Raw genomic sequence first — 20,728 nt, forward strand, 5'->3', positions numbered from 1 at the left:
CTCAGCACGTATTTGCTGAAAATGTCACAAAGCAATTTTAATGGCTGAAAGACAGTGAAATTGCAGGGCTGTACTCGGGTAGCTTTATGCACAGAATTTGATGAGAATGGCTTTCAAAGTTTTGGCACGTGAACACTTTCTTGAGAGATGTGGGAACTTGGCAAAGAAGCAGGAAATTATAGGCTGGTCAGAAGAAAGACTTGTTTGAGCTATGAATTCATACATGCAAGCTTTAAGTTTTCAATACAAAGTGCAGGTGTGCAGTAGAAATTGTCACTGTCAGTGCAGTTTTTAGCTTGATGTGTGCAGGCTGTATTATAGGCATTCCATTGGACGTAGGGAGAAATGGCAATGAAATTGAAGGCTGATGAAGGCTTAATATGCAAGACACCCTCTGTATGATGTATTGTTGCTATTATTAACATCAATCAAAAGGTATTATTTTAAAATCAGAACTGTAAAATGCATTTTCCTTTCCTTCAAAAAAATGCAAAAATGACAAAATCAAAACCTGAGAACAACCAGAATAATGGAAATAATAGCACTGAGGATGAGGATGACGCTGACATCTGTGCATGGCTTTTCAAAATACAGGGCTTTGATTAAAAACAAATTTGCCTCATTATGGAAGAGATTAATGACAGAAGCTGTTGGACAATTTATAAATTTTAAAACCCCTTTGGACCTGGTCATTGTGATCCAAGAAAAAAGCTTTCTTTATTTACTTTGGGGGTGTGGACATCGCTGAACAGAACAGCATATATTGCGCAAGCCTGGTTGCCCTTGAGAAGATGGTGGTGAGCTGGCTTCCTGACCACTGCAGTCCCTGTGATGTAGGTGCACAGCCAGTGCTGTTAGGGAGGGAGTTCCAGGAATTTGATACAGTGACAGTGAAAAAAACAATGATATATTTCCAAGCCAGGATGGTGAGTGGCTTAGAGGAGAACTTCCCAGTGGTGGTGTTCCACTGCATCTGTTGTTCTTGATCTAGATAGTGGTTCTGGATTTGGAAGGCATTGCCTAAGAAACTTTGAGTTCCTGCAGTGCATCTTATAGATGGTGCACAGAACTGCCCGTGTTTATTGGTGGTGGAGGGATTAATCATGGAACCCCTACAGTGCAGAAGGAATCCAACCAACCCATTGAGTCTGCACCGACTCTCCAGATCATCTTACCCAGGCCCTATCCTCATAACCCCACATGTTTACTCACTAATCCCCTCAGCTACACATCTTGTGATACTAAGGGGCAATTTAGCATGGCCAATCCACCTAACCTGCACATCTTTAGACTGTGGGAGGAAACTAGAGCACCTGGAGGAAACTCAGGCAGGCGCAAGGAGAGTGTGCAAACTCCACAAAAACAGTCACCCGAGGCTGGAATAGAAGAATCCTGGTCACTGGTGTGGTGGCTTCTTTTTATGACAATTGACAATGATTTTGTTGTCATTAGAGTTTAAATTCCACATTGTTTTTCAGTTGCGTATAAATTCCACCATCTGCTGGGATGGGATTTGAACCCAAGTCCCCAGAGCATTACCCAGGGTGTCTTTTGTTATGATTACTGTTCAATTGACAATACCACTGCACCACCCGCCTCCAATTTTTATTTTCTTGTCACCTCTCCTAGTCTTTCCACATTAAAGCAAGCCAGTCTGAGCTGTATGGTATTTCTCAGAGATATCGAATTTACTTGAGGCTCCTTTCCAGTTGAAGTTGGCCCTAGATCTTTTGCTTTGGGCATCAAATAGAAGAAGTGGATGTTTGTTCTGCAAATCTGGTAGTGAATTATTCTCACCATGAAATCATTTCAGTTGTGTTTTGGGCTCCTGACTACTCAAAGGGTCTTAGCGATCTTGGAATTTTGATCTGGAGAATAACGGACATTTGAGAGTAATAAAGGAATGGTCTGGCGGCTCGGTGACTTTCTAAATTGGAACAGTAAATCTCTTTTATAATTGGCAAATGAACAAAGTGGTGAATTTGCCCTCTTACGAATAGCATCTAACTCAAGTGTTAAGCCAACTAACCTCCCAAGGCATGGTTTACAGATTGTGAATTGACCTTAGCTTATGATTCTAAACAAGTTGCATTTTAAACACGTTTGTTCATGTCTGCTACCCAGTGAAATGACAATATAGTCGATTTGCCAGGCACTGTCTTTGTCTTTGAGGGTTTGGGAGGAAAAGGAGAATTTTGGACAAGTTTGAAACAACATTGCTTTTTGGTTTATGTTGCTGTCAAGCTTTTGAAAAATGGCATTGAGGTTTGTTCTGACCATCCTCCAGCTGGAGGGAGGTGCATCAAAGTGAAAAGAGGTCCAAAAATTAAAATGTCGCTAAAATCTGTGTTATCTCTTTTTATTTCATAGCGAACCACAGTGCAAAGCAGTGTCGCACACCTTGTGCACTGAGGATAACGTGCGGCGAGTGTACCAGTGGCAATTCTGAGTGCATGTGGTGCAGCAACATGAAGCAGTGCGTGGATGCAAATGCTTATGTGCCTTCCTTTCCATTTGGCCAGTGTATGGAGTGGTACACCAAGACTGGCTGTCAGCGTGAGTATAAATTAATTTCTTTTTGTCTTGCAATTGTCTATGGTCCATGCCACATATTAATAGACTTTTTTTTAATTCATTCGTGGGACATGGGCTTTGCTGGCTGTGGCCAGTATTTATTGCCCATCCCTACTTGCCCAAGGGCAGTTGAGAGTCAACCACATTGCCGTGTCTCTGGAGTCACATGTAGGCCAGACCAGGTAAGGACAGCAGATTTCCTTCCTAAAGGATATAAGTGAACCAGATGGGTTTTTCTGACAATTGATAATGGTTTCATGGTCATCAGTAGATTCTTAATTCCAGATTTTTTTCTATTGAATTCAAAATCCACCATCTGCCACGGCGGGATTTGAACCCAGGTCTTCAGAGCATTAGCTGAGTCTCTAGATTAATAGTTGACTCCCCTGATTTGGATTTTCAATTGTAGTTAATTATTTTTCCAGGTGGCATTTTAAAAAATGTAATTGAAGCGCTCAAGCAATTTACTTTTCATCCCTGTATTAAGGAATCTTATTTTGGTGAATCTCTGGATATTCCAAGGCTTGTATTTATACCAGTGGTGAAATTTTATTTTTTGTCTAAACTCTCCATTTTACAAAACAACATTTCATTCTCATTCTTTGTATTTGCTGCCCCAAAAACTGGTTCCCTAGCATCATAGTTTTTAACTTTTTATGTCATGATGAACCTACAGGTGGACCTTGCTTCCCCCTTTGGTCCAAAAACCCCCTTCCAAAGTAAGTTATACCATAACCCAAAAATCATAAGGAGAGCCATTGCTGTATACACCGGTCATTGGATTGTGTTATATCCCACCATATACTTTGAACAGTAAACTGAGTAGCCCTCCCAGCTAGCCAAAACGCAAGCATCCGAAGAACAGTTGATTGTCTTTACATGAATTAGCTGAGCAGAGTTTTCAGAGGAATTTTTCTCACATCTTGCTTTTCTCTAACTATCTTAGGTGTTAAACTCTGTTTCGGTCTAGAATTGAATTCTAAACCATTCAGCATTGCAGCTTGTTACTGTAGGTTACAAGCATGCTTGCTGACTTTTGCCTCCATCTCTGATGCTCGTTGAATGCCTTCCATGCATATACTGGTGATCTAGTAGAAAATCAATAATCATTTAACATAGGCCACAATCTGTTTACAGATTGTCAGGCGGGAGGTGCCTTTCCTTTGTCCTATTTTATGACAATTGTACAAGTTTTCCTTCCATCATTCCTGGTCGAGCTTTTGTATACCCTTTCTATACCTTGATTATCATGCTTAAAAGCTTTCCTTCCGTATATAATCAAAAATGTCCCATATTGTGAAGGTAATTTGCATAGCGACAATGAAGATGATTATCTTGTACTCCTGGTGGCTGCCATCGCTGTTGTTCCATGAAAAATAAAGTTGCATGAATGTTGCATTGCTGCTGAGGAATGTTAGGTGGTGCCCTGATAATATCCATTTGTATGCCTTGGATTCGAGCTGTTTTATCCCAGATTCAGGCTTCATTTCATTGCAATTGACCTTATCGAGGCACCATTGTCTGAGCAGAGAGTTTCAATTAGAGTATCTAATTGTGTAATTTTATAATGGCAGCAATCATGTTGTTGACAGATTAAACATTTAAGTGATGAAATTATGTTTCTGCATGTTGCACAACACCAAAGTTAACAATGTTCAATTATCACAATTATACATGGAATCAAAGATGCAATAAGGGAGTCCTGGCATCCTTAGAAGTGACTTTGTTTACCACAGCATCAATTTTATTTGAAGTTTGATGCATTGGGAGATTATTTTGATTTTTAAAGACTTTGGCAATGACTGTGAACCTGGTGCTCAAGGTGAATGATGTCATTGCTGAAATATGGCTCTAGTGCAGAATCCAGTGTCATCACCAGGCAATGGTTGGATTAAATTTATACAGAACCAAAGAATTCAGCTCCAAGTGCTAAGCTATCCCTTGCATCATCTCCATTATCTCTCGCAGAAATTGTGGCCATTCCTAGTTAGACTGTCAGTTTAATGTCAAACCCTGACAATTTTATTTAGTGTTTATATACCCACATATTCAATCCCATTTTGTTCCATGGAAGTCTTGTGCAGTAAGTTTCAAATAGTTCGCAAATTGAAAATCCCCTCTGTTAAAGGTGAAAAACCAGTATCCAATGACTGAACTACCTGTATGCCCCATGAAATTCAAAAGTTGACTTTCATGTTAAATGAAACCAGATGAATAAACTCATACTGTTTGACTTGGGTTCGCAATCGTTCTTGTTAGCAGCAGTTCAAATCTTTTTCTTAAGAAGAATCATTAATCTCTACTTGGAGATGCAAGATTTGATCACGGATAGTCAGCATGGCTTTGTCAGAGCGAGGTCATGCCTAACAAATTTGATTGAATTTACCGAGGAAGTGAGGGTGTGTGGAGCAGAATAGTGCAGCTGATGTACAAAGAAAGAACAGAAAATAATACAGCACAGGAGTATAAAAGTTAGGGAGGTTATGTTAGTGCTGCAGGCCACAGCTGGAATTCTTCTCACCTCACTATAGGAAGGATATGATTGCACCTCCCCACACCCAATCATAGAACATAGAACATTACAGCGCAGAACAGGCCCTTCGGCCCACGATGTTGCGCCGACCAGTTTAAAAAAAAACAACAATGACCCACTAACCTAAACCAATCCCTTTTCGTCCATAAACCTATCTACAGACCTCTTAAACGCCCCCAGACTAGGCGCATTTACAACTGCAGCAGGCAGGGCATTCCAATCCCTCACCACCCTCTGGGTAAAGAACCTACCCCTGACATCTGTCCTATAACTACCCCCCCTTAGTTTAAAGCCATGCCCCCTCGTGCTAGATTTTTCCATTAGAGGAAAAAGGCTATCACTATCCACCCTATCTAAACCTCTAATCATCTTATATGTTTCAATCAGATCCCCTCTTAGCCGCCTTCTTTCCAGCGAAAACAACCCCAAATCCCTCAGCCTCTCCTCATAGGATCTCCCCTCCATACCAGGCAACATCCTGGTAAACCTCCTCTGCACCCTCTCCAAAGCCTCCACATCCTTCCTGTAATGTGGGGACCAGAACTGCACACAATACTCCAAGTGCGGCCGCACCAGAGTTGTGTACAGTTGCAACATAACGCTACGACTCCTAAATTCAATCCCCCTACCAATAAACGCCAAGACACTGTGTATGCCTTCTTAACAACCTTATCTACTTGATTCCCAACTTTCAGGGATCTATGTACACATACACCTAGATCCCTCTGCTCCTCCACACGATTCAAAGTCTTCCTGTGAGCCCTATACTCAACACATCTGTTATTCCTACCAAAGTGAATTACCTCACATTTCTCTGCATTAAACTCCATCCGCCACCTCTCGGCCCAGCTCTGCAACCTGTCTAAGTCTTCCTGCAAACTATGACACCCTTCCTCACTATCTACCACACCTCCGACTTTGATGTCATCAGCAAATTTACTGATCCACCCAAATATACCCTCATCCAGATCATTAATAAAAATCACAAACAGCAGTGGCCCCAACACAGATCCCTGAGGCACACCACTTGTAACCGAACTCCATGATGAATATTTACCGTCAACCACTACCCTCTGTCTCCTATCCGCTAGCCAATTCCTAATCCAGTTCCCTAGATCACCCCCAATCCCATACATCTGCATTTTGTGCAGAAGCCTACCATGGTGAACCTTATCAAACGCCTTACTAAAATCCATATACACCACGTCCACTGCCTTACCCCCATCCACCTCTTTGGTCACTTTCTCAAAAAACTCAATAAGGTTAGTAAGGCACGACCTACCCGCCACAAAACCATGCTGACTATCTCCAATCAACTCATTACTCTCCAAATAACTATAAATCCTATCCCTAATAATTTTTTCCAAAACCTTGCCCACAACAGAAGTGAGACTCACCGGTCTATAATTCCCGGTCTATAATTTCCTCTGCCTATAATCCTCTGATCCCTTACCCCTGTTATGCAGCTCAGCAGTGCCAGGGATCAGCTATTTTGCTTGCTCCTACACTTGGCAGCTATGATAAAATTTGAGTCCCAGCCAGGTATTTATTCTTGGAGTGGGCCCTCTTGTCAATGTTGAAGCAATTCTCCAGGCTTTACATCTGCATTTCTTCTATTCCTGTAATATTTGTGGCCCCAGCTTGTTTTGTACTGCCAGTTATTGAGTAAATTCCCCGTAATGTTCCTCTTTATTTTTGTTTATATTTAGATTTTAGCTTCTCCCCTCTTCTGATAATATTGGTAGGAATTCTGTTGTGCAAGTGGTGCTAATGTAAAATGAATCATATCATATAAGGTGTGTTTAAACCTCTTTTACAGTCTGCTAATACCACCAGTGATGGAGGATCTCTGTGTTAGTACTTGGAAGCATTAGTACAATATAATCAATATCAAAATCTGAATCTACAAGCATGCTCTGCCTTGTTTCAAGTGAAGTTTAATAACTTGTTTCAGCATTCACTGTGTGCTCTCCATTGCATTCTTGGCTTAATTGTCCCTCAGTCCTCCTCTTTATTGTGTGGGTCTGTTTCAGAAAAACATAGGAGCAGGATTAGGCCATTTGCCCCTTTGCGCCTGCTCTGCCTTTCAGAAAGATTATAATTGATCTGGTCATGGTCTGAATTCTGCTTTACCATTTGCCCCTTGATTCCCTTGTCTATCAAGCACCTATGGTACTCTGACTTGAATAAGTTCAGTGAACAGTGTTCACTGTTTTCTGGAGAAGAGAATTCCAGATACGAACAATCCTCGTCTCCGGAAATCTCCTAATTAGGCCTTAAATGGTAGACTTCATATTCTTAAACTGTGTTCCATAGTTCTGGTCACTCCCAGAAGTGAAATTACCCTCCTGGTATCTATTAGGTTACCTCAGGGTATTTTATGTTTCAAAAAGATGGTTTTTGGTGCCTCTGAACCCCAATGGTTATTGGTCCTTTTCATCTTTCTTCACAAGATGAGTCTGTCATGACAGGAATGACTCTAGTGAATCTTTGCTGAATCGCTTGTAATGCAGCTATAGCCAATTAGGAGACCAAAACTGAACACAGTATTCCAGATGAGGTCTCAAAGCTCTGTTCAGCTGCAGTAAAAACTCTCCACTTTTATATTCCATTATCTTCGCAATAAATTGCCAAAATTCAATTCCAGTCAGTTCCTGTACTGCGCACTAACTTGTGATTTGTGTAGCTGGACACTCAGATCCCTCTGTATCATCAGGTTCTGCAATCTATCTTCACTTAATACGCTGCTTTTCTATTCTTCCAGTCAAAGTGGACAAATTCACGTTCTCCCTCATTCTCTACCAATTTTTTGCCCACTCAATTAACCTGCCTATACTCCTTTGCAGGCACTCTACCTGCTCTTGACAACTTACTTTCCTAACTGTCTTGGTGCCATCAGTAAATTTAGATGCCATACATTTGATTCCTTCATCCAAATAATTTCTGTAACCTGTAAGTAGTTGAGGTCCAGCATGGCACTTCTCTAACTGCAGCTTGTTGACCCATTTATCTTATTCTCTACATCCTGTGACATAACCAATCCTTCATCTGTGCTAATATGCTATTCTCGACACCACGTACTCTTACCTTGTGTCATAACCCTTGATGTAATTTATTCAGTGCCTTCTAGTAATCTGAATACACATCTACATGTTTCCCATTATCTACCTTGCTTATTACTTCCTCAGAAACCTCCAGTAAAGTAGTTAAGCAAGATTGCCTTTCACAAACCCATGTTAACACTCTGATCATTTTATGATTTTCTAAATATCTTTCTGTAACCTCCATAATAATGCATTGCTGTATTTTCTCTATGGCAGATGTTAGATGAACTGGCTTCTTTTTGTTTGTCCCCTTTCTTGAATCAGATAATGCAACAACATTAACTATTTTCTAATCCATTGGGACTCTTCCAGAATCTATGGAATTTTGGGAGCTTACAACCAATAAATCTACTGTCTTTGCAGCCGCTTATTTTGAGACTTTAAGATGGAGGCAATCTGGCCTGGGGACATGGCAGCCTTCAGGTCTAATTTCTGTGATTCTGTCAACTCACTTAAAAGGTGCCTGAATATGCCTGTCAAGCATTGCAACCTGCAGGGCTTGGAACAAGGTGCTGGAACTTGGAATCAGGCCTAGTGGCTCATTTTCAACCAGTAAAGATGTGGTGGCCAAGTGCCTTTTTCTGTTCTGTAAACTTTTCATGATTTTGATAATTTTCTCAGCACCTTTTCCCGAGTGATGGTGATTATTTTAAGTTCCTCCCTTCTGTTCACCTTCTGACTTTTAAGTAACTTTGGGAAGTTTTCTAAATCTTTTATAATGAAGACAGACACAAAATACACATTCAATGTCCATGCCATGACATTGTTTTGCATTTTCATGTCTTCCTTGTCCGTCTATCTTTTTTAGTCATTCTTTGCTGGTTCTTAAAATTTGAACTATCTATTGACCTACTACTAATCTTTGCAGATCTGTACAGTGTTTCATTCAACTTAGCACCATCCTTAACTTTCTTCGAATCGTTCTGGTGGAACTTGCAGCCCTTAAGTGCCAATGCAGTATGCTCTGCCTTTTTATTATGAAAAGAACATCATATTTCACCATGTGTGTGTTTGTGCATGTATATGCTTGGTTATTAATGCAATGTTGTTAACTTCTATTTGTACAGCTCTTTCTCGTAAATCTTCATGAGGGGGAGGATATAATTTGCTCAACAAAATGTTTTTAGATGAGGAGAACCTTGTTAAAATCTCCTTCGCTTACGATTATTGTTAAGTCAGCCTCCCCCTGTTCTCCCTGTATCTGCATGGATTTCTGCCGGGTGCTTTGATTCCCTCCCATAGTCTGAAAGACATGCTGGTTAGGTGCATGGGCCATGCTAAATTCTCCCTCAGTGTACCCAAACAAGTGCCAGAGTGTGACGTCCGGGGGATTTTCCTGTAACTTCATTGCCTACAGGTGACACTAATAAATAAACTTTAAACAAACCAAAGTATCCTTTTTGACAGGCCCACCTATATTCCTAAAAAAAATCTGAATTCATTAAGGATATTGCTTTAAACTTAAACCCCCCCACCCCCTTTCAAATCAAGGAGTTGTAACTGCATGTAGCAGGGGTACCCTGTGTGACTACATAGTACCTTCACAGTAGTTGTCTGTCTTTGTCTGTCCGTCACACCTCCTTCCACACACTTCCACAATTTCTAAATGTGGATTCAAGTATTTTTCAGTAAATTAGATAATGCTTGAATACAACATTTCGTGGCTTTAATCCCAGTGCAAGTATCAATACCTAACCTTCTCATCATTTTAAATTTCTTAGGACCAAAAGTAAATAGATCATTTGCAAGATGATAGTAATTGTTCATGTCGTGGTACTTTTATAATTCCACCCATTTGAAGCAACTGAGAAACATTTGCATTGCGCCACAGATGATAAGTGCAATAATTTCCCAGCTCATCACTTGAGTGACTTTGCCATTTTGTGCCATAATTTGTACACATTGATTCTGTGATTCCTAGAATCCCTACAGTGCAGAAGTGAATTTTTGTAACTTGTGTAATTTTTTGTGGAGGTAAAAAAAAGATTTGGACCATTTTGTCTCTGGCTAATCATTTTCTGAGCTCTGTCTTTGGTCATCCTGTACTTCACTGCATGATCTGTTTGGACAACTTTTTTCTGATTACCTTCTATCTTCACTGTCTAGACCTGTCCTATTATATATGAATAATGTGTATATATATATATATATTTTTTTTTGCATGGAATCACAGATGAAGTTGAAAACAGAATGTGCTTATGATGTATGTCTTTCCTGTCATTGTAGCTGAAACCTGTTCTGGTTATCGAACTTGCAGTCAGTGCTTGGAGCAGCCAGGGTGTGGGTGGTGTACCGATCCCAGCAATACCGGAAAGGGGCAGTGTATAGAAGGATCTTCTCGAGGGCCAGTGAAAATCTCCACAGTAAATGCCCCCTATTTACCCATTCTGAATGTCAGTATGTGCCCAGCAGAAACAAAATACAACTGGTCCTTTATCCAGTGCCCAGGTTAGTAAAAGACCTATCGCAGCCAAACAGAAACTATCTATTCTCGTATATTTAGTCAAAGTGCAATGTTTGGAGAAAATTGTGTATTACTTGCTACTTCTCACTTTATATCTCACACTGAATGAAAACATGTTTGTTTTTGGTTTCTCTTAGCTTGCCAGTGTAATGGCCATAGCAAATGTGTTAATGAAAGCATCTGTGAGAAATGTGAAGATCTAACAACTGGAAACCACTGTGGAACTTGCATCTCCAGCTACTATGGAGATCCTAAAAATGGAGGGAGTTGCCAATGTAAGTGTCAATTTATTGATAAGCTTCTAGTTTCGCACAATTTCCTCCCTCCCAAAATCTTGACAGTTATGTGGGTAAGATGGGTATAGAGGTATATGGGCCAAACATGGGCAATTGGAATTAGCTTAGTGGTTTCAAATTTAAAGGGCAGCATGGACAAATTGGGCCTGTTTCCATATTGTAAGACTCTGACTCTATAACTCTATGACACTATGGTCAAGAATCTCCTCTTTGCTTCAAAGGAGTGTCGATGAGATGAAGTGTAGCAGCTTTAATCCAAACAACAGTTTGAAATGGCCCACATTTCTCTATGCATTTGCTGTCTAATTAAACAGATGTGGGAAATAGAACTACCAAGCTGGTACACTCGTGGGTCCTTTTCCAAAGTTGGGGGTGAGGCTTATCTCAAAGTCAATCTATTTTCACCTCCATCACGTTGCTCAACTTCGCCCCTGCCTCAGCTCAGCTACTCTTCAAACCTTCACCTGTGCTTTTATTAGCTCCAGCCTCAACAATTCCAACGCAGTCCTGGCTTGTTTCCAACATTCTGCTCCCCATATACTTTATTTATTGTCACAAGTAGGCTCTCATTAACACCGCAGTGAAGTTACTGTGAAAACCCCCTAGTCGCCACATCTAACGCCTGTTCGGATACACTGAGGGTGAATTTATCATGGCCAGTGCACCTAACCAGCATGTCTTTCGAATTGAGAGGAAACTGGTGCACCCGGAGTAAACCCACGCAGACATGAGGAGAACGTGCAAACTCCATACAAACTGTGATCCAAGCCGGGAATCAAACCTGGGTCCTAGCGCTGTGAGGCATCAGTGTTAACCACTGTGCCACCGTGCCGCCCCATATACTTGAGGTTATCTAAAACTCTGCTGCTTGTAGCTTCACTCACAACAAGTCCCATTCTCCTACCATCACTGTGCTTGTTGACCTACCTTGGTTCTTTGTGTAACACCTTGTCTTGATTTTAAAATATTCATCCTTGTTTTCGAATCTCTCAATGGCATCGCAACTCTATCTCTGTAATCGTCTCTAGCCCCACAACCCCTGAGGTATTTGCACTTCTCTAATTCTAGCTTCATCAGCATTTCAGAATTTAATTAGTCCACTATTGGCGGCTGTGCCTTCACTTGCGTTGGTGCTAAGCTGTGCAATTCACTCTCTATACTCTCTGTCTCTACCTTTCTTGCCTTATTTCAGACACTTCTTTAAACTTACCTTGTTGAGCAAGCTTTTGGTCATCTGGTCTAATAGCTCCTTCTGTGGTTTGGTGTCGTACTCTTGCGAAGAACCTTGGGATGTTTCATTACATTAAGGGTGCTAAATTATTGTACCTAGGGGCAGATAGCATGGTAATAAACAAGCCCATGTAAATTCGCCTGTTCTCCATGTACAGTGAGCAAAGATAAATGCTTGTTTTTGTAATTTTTCACTTGCATTTTTTTGATTCTGTTTACTACTTCCTTAAGCCTGCAAGTGCAATGGACACGCAACCATCTGCAATACCGAGACAGGAAAATGTTTCTGTACAACAAAAGGAATCAAAGGCGACAAATGTCAGCTGTAAGTTACATCCAGCGCATTTTATGTGCACACTGCTTTTGGTGGAGCTTTATAACTGCTATAAAATTTCCATATATTTCAGTTCCACTTTGTGACCATGACATTTCCAATTAATGAGCAAGCTAACGTAATCAAATGGAGTGTTTGGAGAGTAATTTAAAAAGAACCCCTCATAAACCACAGGCATCTGTTGTTGTGAGATACACAAAGTGCAGAAGGATATTACTCAATTCATTTCTTGCCACAATTTAAGATTCTTTATGACTTTATTCAGTTTTCACATCAAATATTGTTTTTGACATCTATTACACGCTATTTCATATTAATGACTTACTCTGATATCAAGCATTGAACCCTGAGTTTATATTGATGCAATCAATGAAGTTACTAAGTTTTGAACAAAAAGAATTCTATTCTGTGCAATGCCGAGCTAGTTAAATCCTTGATGCTGAACATTGATTATATTGCGGAATATACACAGTGGAGGCAGAAAATCCTATCAAAATTCTTGACTATCATTAATACTATTGCATGGTAGTAATCTATGTCAGACTCCTATTTATTGACTACAGTTCAGCCTTCAACACCGTTACTCCTCCGAAACTTCCTAACTCACAGACCACAATCAGTAAAGATAAGCAACAACACCTCCCACACAATCATCCTCAACACCAGTGCTCCACAAGGCTGTGATATCAGTCCCCTGTTATACTCCTTATACGCCTTATATGATTGTGTGGTCCAGTACTCCTCCAATTTGATTTTCACATTTGCTGATGACACCACCGTAGTGGATCAGATCTCAAACAGAGTACAGAAATGAGCTAGAGAATCTGGTGACCTAGTGCGGCAACAATAACCTCTCCCCCAGTGTCAGTAAAATGAAGGAGATTGTCATCGACTTCAGGAAGCTAAAAGGAGAACAAGCCCCTGTCTACGAGGGCTTGTTCAACGGGGATGAAGAAGAGAGTTGAAAGCTTAAAGTTTTTGGGTGTCCAGATCACCAGCAACCTGTCCTGGTTCCCTCATGCTGACACTACAGTTAAGAAAGCACCTCAACGCCTCTACTTTCTCAGAAGCCTAAGGAAATTTTTCATGTCAGCTACGGCTCTCACCAACGTTTACAGATGCACCATAGAAGGTATTCTTTCTGGTTGTATCACAGCTTGGTATGGCTCCTGCTCTGCCCATGACTGCAAAATTACAAAAGGTTGCAAATATAGCCCAATCCATCACGCAAACCAGCCTCCCATCCATTGACTCTGTCTACACTTCCTGCTGCCTCGGAAAGTAGCCAGCAAATTAAGGATCACACGCACCTGGACATTCCCTCTTCCACCTTCTTCTGTTGGGAAAAAGATACAAAAATCTGAGGTCACATACCAACCGACTCAAGAACACTTCTTCCCTGCTGCTGTCAGACTTTTGATTGGACTTTCCTTGCATTAAGTTGATCTTTCTCAACACCCGAGCTATGACTGTAACACTACATTCTGCATTCTCTTGTTTCCTTCGCTATGAACAGTATGCTTTGTATAGTGTGCAGAAAACAATACTTTTCACTGTATGTTAATACATGTGACACAATAAATCAAATCAAATTTCCTTCTCCGCAACATCAACTTTGCCTCGGCTTATCTGTTGCTGAAACCTGTGTAACCTCTCGATGTGATTATTCCGACCTACTCTTGACTGGCTTCGTGCATTCAATGAACTTGAAGTCATTCAAAGCTCTGCCTATTCCAAAATAGCATCCTCTCTGTTGCTTGCTGATTTACGTTGGGTCCCAGTCAAACAATGCCTTAATCGTTAAACTGACCATCTTGTTTTCAAATCCCGCCATGAGCATTCTTGATTTAACTCACTCCCCGGTTTTTCTCCCTCAAGCCGATCCTTAAACCTGCCTCCACTTTGTTCATCTGGTGCAATATTACCTTTGTAATATTTTGTTTCATTATACTTAGTTTGTTACCCACAAATTACCATCTTTTTCGTGTTAGAGGTAAGCCATCAGCTTGTTCGTCCACTTAAGCTAGTAACTTGAACTAACTGGTCCAGAAAAATCTGGCAAGATATCAAGATGCCAATTATGGCATCCTGATATCTTCCTTCATTTCTAATTATTTTGTTCATGGATGCAAGTGTCACTAATAAGGCCAGCATTTCATTTATTGCCTATTCCTGGAGTGAACTAATATAGCAGAGACTGAAAATTAATCTAACGGAGCCTTTATGGACAAAGTGGCTCAACACTTTCACCAATATGATGCAGCACCTCCTTGTGGAAGATGTTCTTGTTTGTGACTTTGTGCTAGAAGTTGCACGTTCTCTTGCCTTCTCGCTCCACATGTGAAGGATGCTGACTTGGTGAAGGCTCTCCCTCCGGGGATACTCTGCTGCTACACCATTGAACCTTCAGAATAGGAATTTGGGAATCAGAATTAAAAACGTTAAACGTCTTCAGAAATTTTAAAAAAATCTATTCAGGGCCCACAGGGATCATTTCTGTCTGCAATATTGTAGGACAACTTGATTTGAAACGATGGTGATTGTGATCTTGAACCTACGTGAGAGCTAAAGTGAAATCTTCAGACCTTGTGCAAACACAATGGCTGGGTGAAGTGTTTTATTCCGAACTCCTGTTTAAGTAATTCTGTATCACAAAGGGGCTTTTTATAGAAAGCTATTATTTGAAACCTGCAAGTGACCATTTTTAGCTTTCAGTGTGAAGAATGGGTACTTTTATTGGTGTTGAATGTAGTGCATGCAAGATCAGAACTCACTGCATAAAATATATCTCATCTTCCCTCGGGTGCTTTTTCTAATTATCTTCCATCTGTGTCTACTGGTTAACTCTCCCACCATTGGAAACAGTATATTTTTGGGTGCGGGACATCATGTTGGACTATTGGAGGAACAGTTTGCCCAGTATCTTGGCAACGTTGATGCTTGCACCATGACGGAAGCCTGAAAAGTCATGTCCATGACTATCTTCCTCCAACTTGCTGAATTTGTTTTCTCACTGAACAATTTCCCTTTAACTTGTCTCACTTCCTCCAGAATAAAGGCATGAACCTGAGTTATACCTGTCTTTTTGTGGGGTATGTGCAATATTCCTTGTTCCAGTCCTACTTAGGCCCTCTCTCACAACTCTCTCTGTTCATCAACAACTATATATGCTGCTTCCTGTTCTTGTCCTGAACTGGAAAAAGTCATCAATTTTGCTTCCAGTTTCTACCCTTGTCACCTTCAAATGGTCCATCTCCAACACTTCCCTCCCTTGAAAGGAGGTAGAGAGAAATCAGAATTATAAACTAGTAAGTCTGGTGTCAGTGGTGGGGAAAACTGTAGAATCCATTATCAAAGATTTTATAGCAAAACACTTGGAAAACAGTGGCAGGATTGGATAGAGTCAGCATTGATTTATGGGTGGGAAGTCATTCTTGATGGATTTACTGGAATTCTTTTGAGGATGTAACTAGTAGAGTTGATTAGGGGGAGCTAGTGGATGTAGTTTTTGGACTTTCAGAAGGTTTTTTCTGATTGTCTCTATCTCCATAGATGCTGACAACACTTTTGAGCTTTTCTAGCACTTTGTTTTTGTTTCAGCGCTTTGAAGCTTTGTCATTGAGATCATGGCTGATCTTTTAGTTTGACTCAATACACCTCCTTTCAAGACAATTTATTATTTCTAAGGTGTTAGAAGTTTACGGCGTTGTCTCAATGTGATCTCAGCAGGGTTTTTGACAGACAAAACAAAAGTTATCTACTTTATATTCTAGGCATCTAGTTATAGGAACTTTTTAGCCTTTGTGTTTCAAAACTAAAATGTTTTCAGGCATAAACTTTAAATAATTCCAATGTCAAACCAAATAAATGGGAGAGTTCATGATTGCTTTAATCAATCTGTATTAAATTTGCTTCTAGGTGTGATATTGAAACACGATACCAAGGCAACCCACTGAAAGGAACCTGTTACTGTAAGTGTATATACGTATTGGTTAAGTGGAAGAAAAATAAACATGAATTAAATTGATTAACATGACAAACCCTTTGAGGAAGAAATTGTGCACAGCTTAGCATTTTCGATGTACTATCGATAGTGAAATTCTAAAACTTTTATTGGTTTCTGAGCCAAGACCGTGATCAATATCATGATTTAGGAAATTGATGAGGCCCAGGGTTGCAAGTTGTTTTAAGAGCACTATTAAGGCCTCAACATAACTGGTAAGTTTATCCTTTTTGTTCACAGACAATTCTTTATAAATGAATTATAACATTCTATTGCCTGTCAGCAGCTCGGGCATCTCCCTCAATTTGGTCAGCAAAAGTTAGAGTCAGTGCATTTTTGGAGGGAGAATAAGAGAATCCTATACACACAATGCTAAAGCTGTGAGTGAGTAGTGGAAGAGTGTCTTCGGAGTTTGGATAGACATCTATAAAATTGGGTAATAAAACAGTAATATCTTTTCTTTAATTAGCAAATATAGAGTCCTAGGTTTCATAACTAGTAGGATAGAATGTAATAGCAAAGAAGTAACACTAAACTGAAAGAACATTTTGCATCAATTTGACTGCGAGGGCCAGCTACTTTACAGAAGAAACTAAACAAAAAACAAAGAAAATTACAGCACAGGAATAGGCCCTTTGGCCCTTCAAGCCTGCACCAACCTTGCTGTTCATCTGAATTAAAACCCCCTACCCTTTCGGGGACTGTATCTCTCTATTCCCATCATATTCATGTATTTGTCAAGACGCCCCTTAAAAGTCACTATCGTATCTGCTTCCACTACCTCCCCTGACAGCGAGTTTCAGGCACCCACCACCCTCTGTGTAAAAAAACAACTTGGCTCGTACATCTCCTTTAAACCTTGCCCCTTGCACCTTAAACCACCCTAGTAATTGACTCTTCCACCCTGGGAAAAGGCTTCTGACTATCCACTCTGTCCATGCCCTTCATAATCTTGTAGACTTTTATCAGGCTGCCCCTCAATCTCCATTGTTCCAGTGAGAACAAACCAAGTTTCTCCAACTTCTTTTCATAGCTAAGGCCCTCCATATCAAGCAACAATAGGTAGAATAGACCACATGGTCTCTCTGTCTCAAGCCCGCTCACTGTTCAGTAAGATCATGACTGTTTTGGTCTTTGCCTTAACTCCACTTTTCCCATAACCCTTGGCTTTCATATAGCTCAAAATCTGTTGATTTCAGCATTGAATGTATCCAATGACTCGGCCCCCATACTACTGAGATAGAAAATTCCAAAGTTCCTCAACCCTCTGAGAGAAACTCCGTTTTAAATGGCTAAGCCCTTATTCTAAATGATGCCCCTTAGCTCTAGATTCCCTTATTAGAGAAAATATTCATTAGGCATCACCCTTGGTGCATCCCCTGAGAATCTTTTATATTTCAGTGAGATCATTTAGCATGCTTCTAAACTCCAATGAGTATAGACTCAACATGCTCGGTATTCTAATGCCCGGTACAGTTATAATAAGATTTCTCTACATTTATACTCCATTTGCCTTGAAATAAAGTCTCACACTTTCCCCGACATTGTACTCCACCTGCCAAATTTTTGTGCACCCATTTGACCTATCTGGATCCCTTTGCAGACTTTTTCTGTCCTTGTCGCAACTTGCTTTCCCACCTCTTTTCATATCATAAGGAAATTTGGCTGTGTTACCCTCAGTATGTTCAACCAAGAAAATATAGATCGTAAATAGTTGAGCCACCAATACTGATTCCCGTGGTAGCCCACTAGTAACAGTTTGCCAACCTGAAAATGATCCTTTTGTTTGCTTTGTTCTTTCATGGGATGTGTTGCCTATCCCTAATTACCCTTGAACTGAGGGGCTTGCTAGGCCACTTCAAAAAGCAGTTAAGAGCCATCCTCATTTTTCTGGGTCTGGAGTCACATGTTGGCCAGGTAATTACAGCAGATTTCCTTCCTAGAGGGCATTAGTGAACTAGATCAATGATGATTGATGATGGTTTAATTGTCATTGTTCCTGAGACTGGCTTTTTATTCAGTGTTTATTATTTGAACTTAAATTCCTCTGGAGCAGGTGGTGGCAAAGTGGTACTGTTAGTGGACTAGTAATCAAGGCCTCAGGTCTTGAGGACCCAGGTTCAAATCTCACCTTAACACTTGTTGAAATCTGAATTTATTAAAAATCTGCAATTAAAAGTGAACAACCCATTTCGTCCACAGATGTCCTTTAGATGAGCTAACCTTCCATTCTTGCCTGGTCTGGCCTACATGAAATTCTGGACTCACTACAACGTAGTTGACTCTTAAATGCCCTCTGAAATGGCTGACTCCAGGATGGTATGTTGCCTCCTTGGTACTAAGGAGCCTTACCTGGTGTAAGGGATGATGATTATGGTGATTGGAGGTCAATCATCTCAGCTGCAGGTGTCCTATGTGCAACCATCTTCAGCTGCTTCATCAACAACTATTCTTCCCTTCATAAGGTCAGAAGTGGGGATGTTCGCTGATGATTGCACAATGTTCAATATCATTTATGACTCCTCAGATACAGAAACAAATGCAGGAAGACCTGGACAATATGTCGGCTTGGGCTGATAAGTGGCAAGTAACTAGCTGTGCTTTTGGGTAACGGGAGGACACTTAAGACATCCATGTTTGCTATGTTCAAAGATATACTCGTGAGCCGACAAGAACAGTTTCGGTTGCTGGATCTAGCAGAAGCAATTGGTGAATTGCCTTGTTCTTCTTGAAAAGCTCTAGAAGCAACTTACAATCTGTGATCATATTAAAATATCTTGTGTAAATGTATTAAGCTTCTTGATGTTGTGGAGAGCAGTCGCCTTTTTTCTATGTGGGAGTAATCTCTTTCTGCATCTAACAGGGTTCTTGATGCATAACCAATGTGTCTCTTGGACATGTCATCCATTGTGTGAGATAACGCAATCCCAACCCTACATGTTGATGCATCACATACATATTACCTACTTACAGGGATCAAAATGCACTAATAAGCATGTTAACTGAAGTATCTGCTTAACTTGGTTAAAAGCTTCTTTTTGTGGTGCTTTCCAACACCATCTCTAATGCTGTTTTAACAGTGCATGCAATGATGCTAGTAATATGGACAGATTTGAGAGGAACCACCCTTAATTGTTGACCATCCCAAAGAAAGTTCTGAGGTTTTCCTAGGGGCCGTTGCTTGCTTAATCACTTTCACTTTGTCTTCCATTGGGTGTACACCTTGAACATCAACCCAGTAACCAAAATAAGCCACCTCATCTGCTTGGGGGGTGTACTTTCTCTCTTCTTAGGCGCATTCCCACCTTCTGGAATCTCTTCAAAACTTTGTTCAAATATGCCAAATGTTCCTCCTTGGTGGACGTTTTTGGGACTTCATACAAATGAAAGACCACTCTGGGCAAATCCAGCACAAAACTTTCCACAGTTCACTGTAAGATAGCACCAGCCATCGAAACTCCAAACGGTAGACTTGTATATTGATACAGCCCTTTTTATGTATCTGTGGTGACAAAGCTTTTCATACGAACATCCTCACTGCTGACCTTCTGATGGAAGGAAAATCATTGATGAAGCAGCTGAAAATGGTTGGGACTAGGACAAGGTCTGCTTCAATATCTGAAGTGTCACAAATGGTACTTTGTGCAGTCATCAGTGAACATCCCCAGCCTAATGGAAGGAAGGTCATTGATGAATCAGCTGAATATGGTTGGGTATAGGACAGTACCCTGAAGAACTCCTGCAGCAATGTCCTGGTGCTGAGATGATCAACCTGCGACCACCCAGCCATTTTCCTTTATTCCAGATATTGACTGCAACCACTGATTCCCATGGACTCGATTTTGCTGGGGCTCCATGATGTCACACTCAATCATACGCTACCTTGATGTCAATGGCAGTCACTCTTACCTCAGCTCTGATATTCAGCTCTTTGGTCCATGTTTGAACCAAGGCTGTAATGAAGTCAGGAGCTGAGTGACCCTGGCGGAACCTAATCTGGGCGTCATTGAGCAGAATATTGCTGAGTAAGTGCCACTGGATAGCACTGTTACTGGTGGAATGAGAGCACTTCAGAGGAAATTAAGCCCTATCAGCTCAGGAGTAATGACTCAGTTGTGAGGATGGTGTCATCATTTGGGAAGCAAAGTGGGAACCCGCAAAGCAGGAAGAGAGTTAATGCTTGAGGAATT

General features: G+C 40.7%; 1 protein-coding gene across 3 annotated transcripts in view; it reads left to right on the plus strand.

The window, feature by feature from the left end:
* atrn (attractin) overlaps window positions 1-20,728 on the plus strand; it is a 329,788-nt gene that overhangs the window by 142,000 nt on the left and 167,060 nt on the right. For all 3 annotated transcript variants that reach the window (XM_080194537.1, XM_080194632.1, XM_080194724.1), the window contains exons 17-21: window positions 2,371-2,556; window positions 10,438-10,659; window positions 10,813-10,950; window positions 12,433-12,526; window positions 16,454-16,506. In XM_080194537.1, coding sequence (XP_080050663.1) covers window positions 2,371-2,556; window positions 10,438-10,659; window positions 10,813-10,950; window positions 12,433-12,526; window positions 16,454-16,506 — 693 coding nt within the window. The remainder of the gene's footprint in view (window positions 1-2,370; window positions 2,557-10,437; window positions 10,660-10,812; window positions 10,951-12,432; window positions 12,527-16,453; window positions 16,507-20,728) is intronic.

This window comes from Carcharhinus amblyrhynchos, chromosome 1 (genome assembly GCF_965287045.1).
Source record: "Carcharhinus amblyrhynchos chromosome 1, sCarAmb.v2.hapA, whole genome shotgun sequence".
Taxonomy (NCBI): Eukaryota; Metazoa; Chordata; class Chondrichthyes; order Carcharhiniformes; family Carcharhinidae; genus Carcharhinus; species Carcharhinus amblyrhynchos.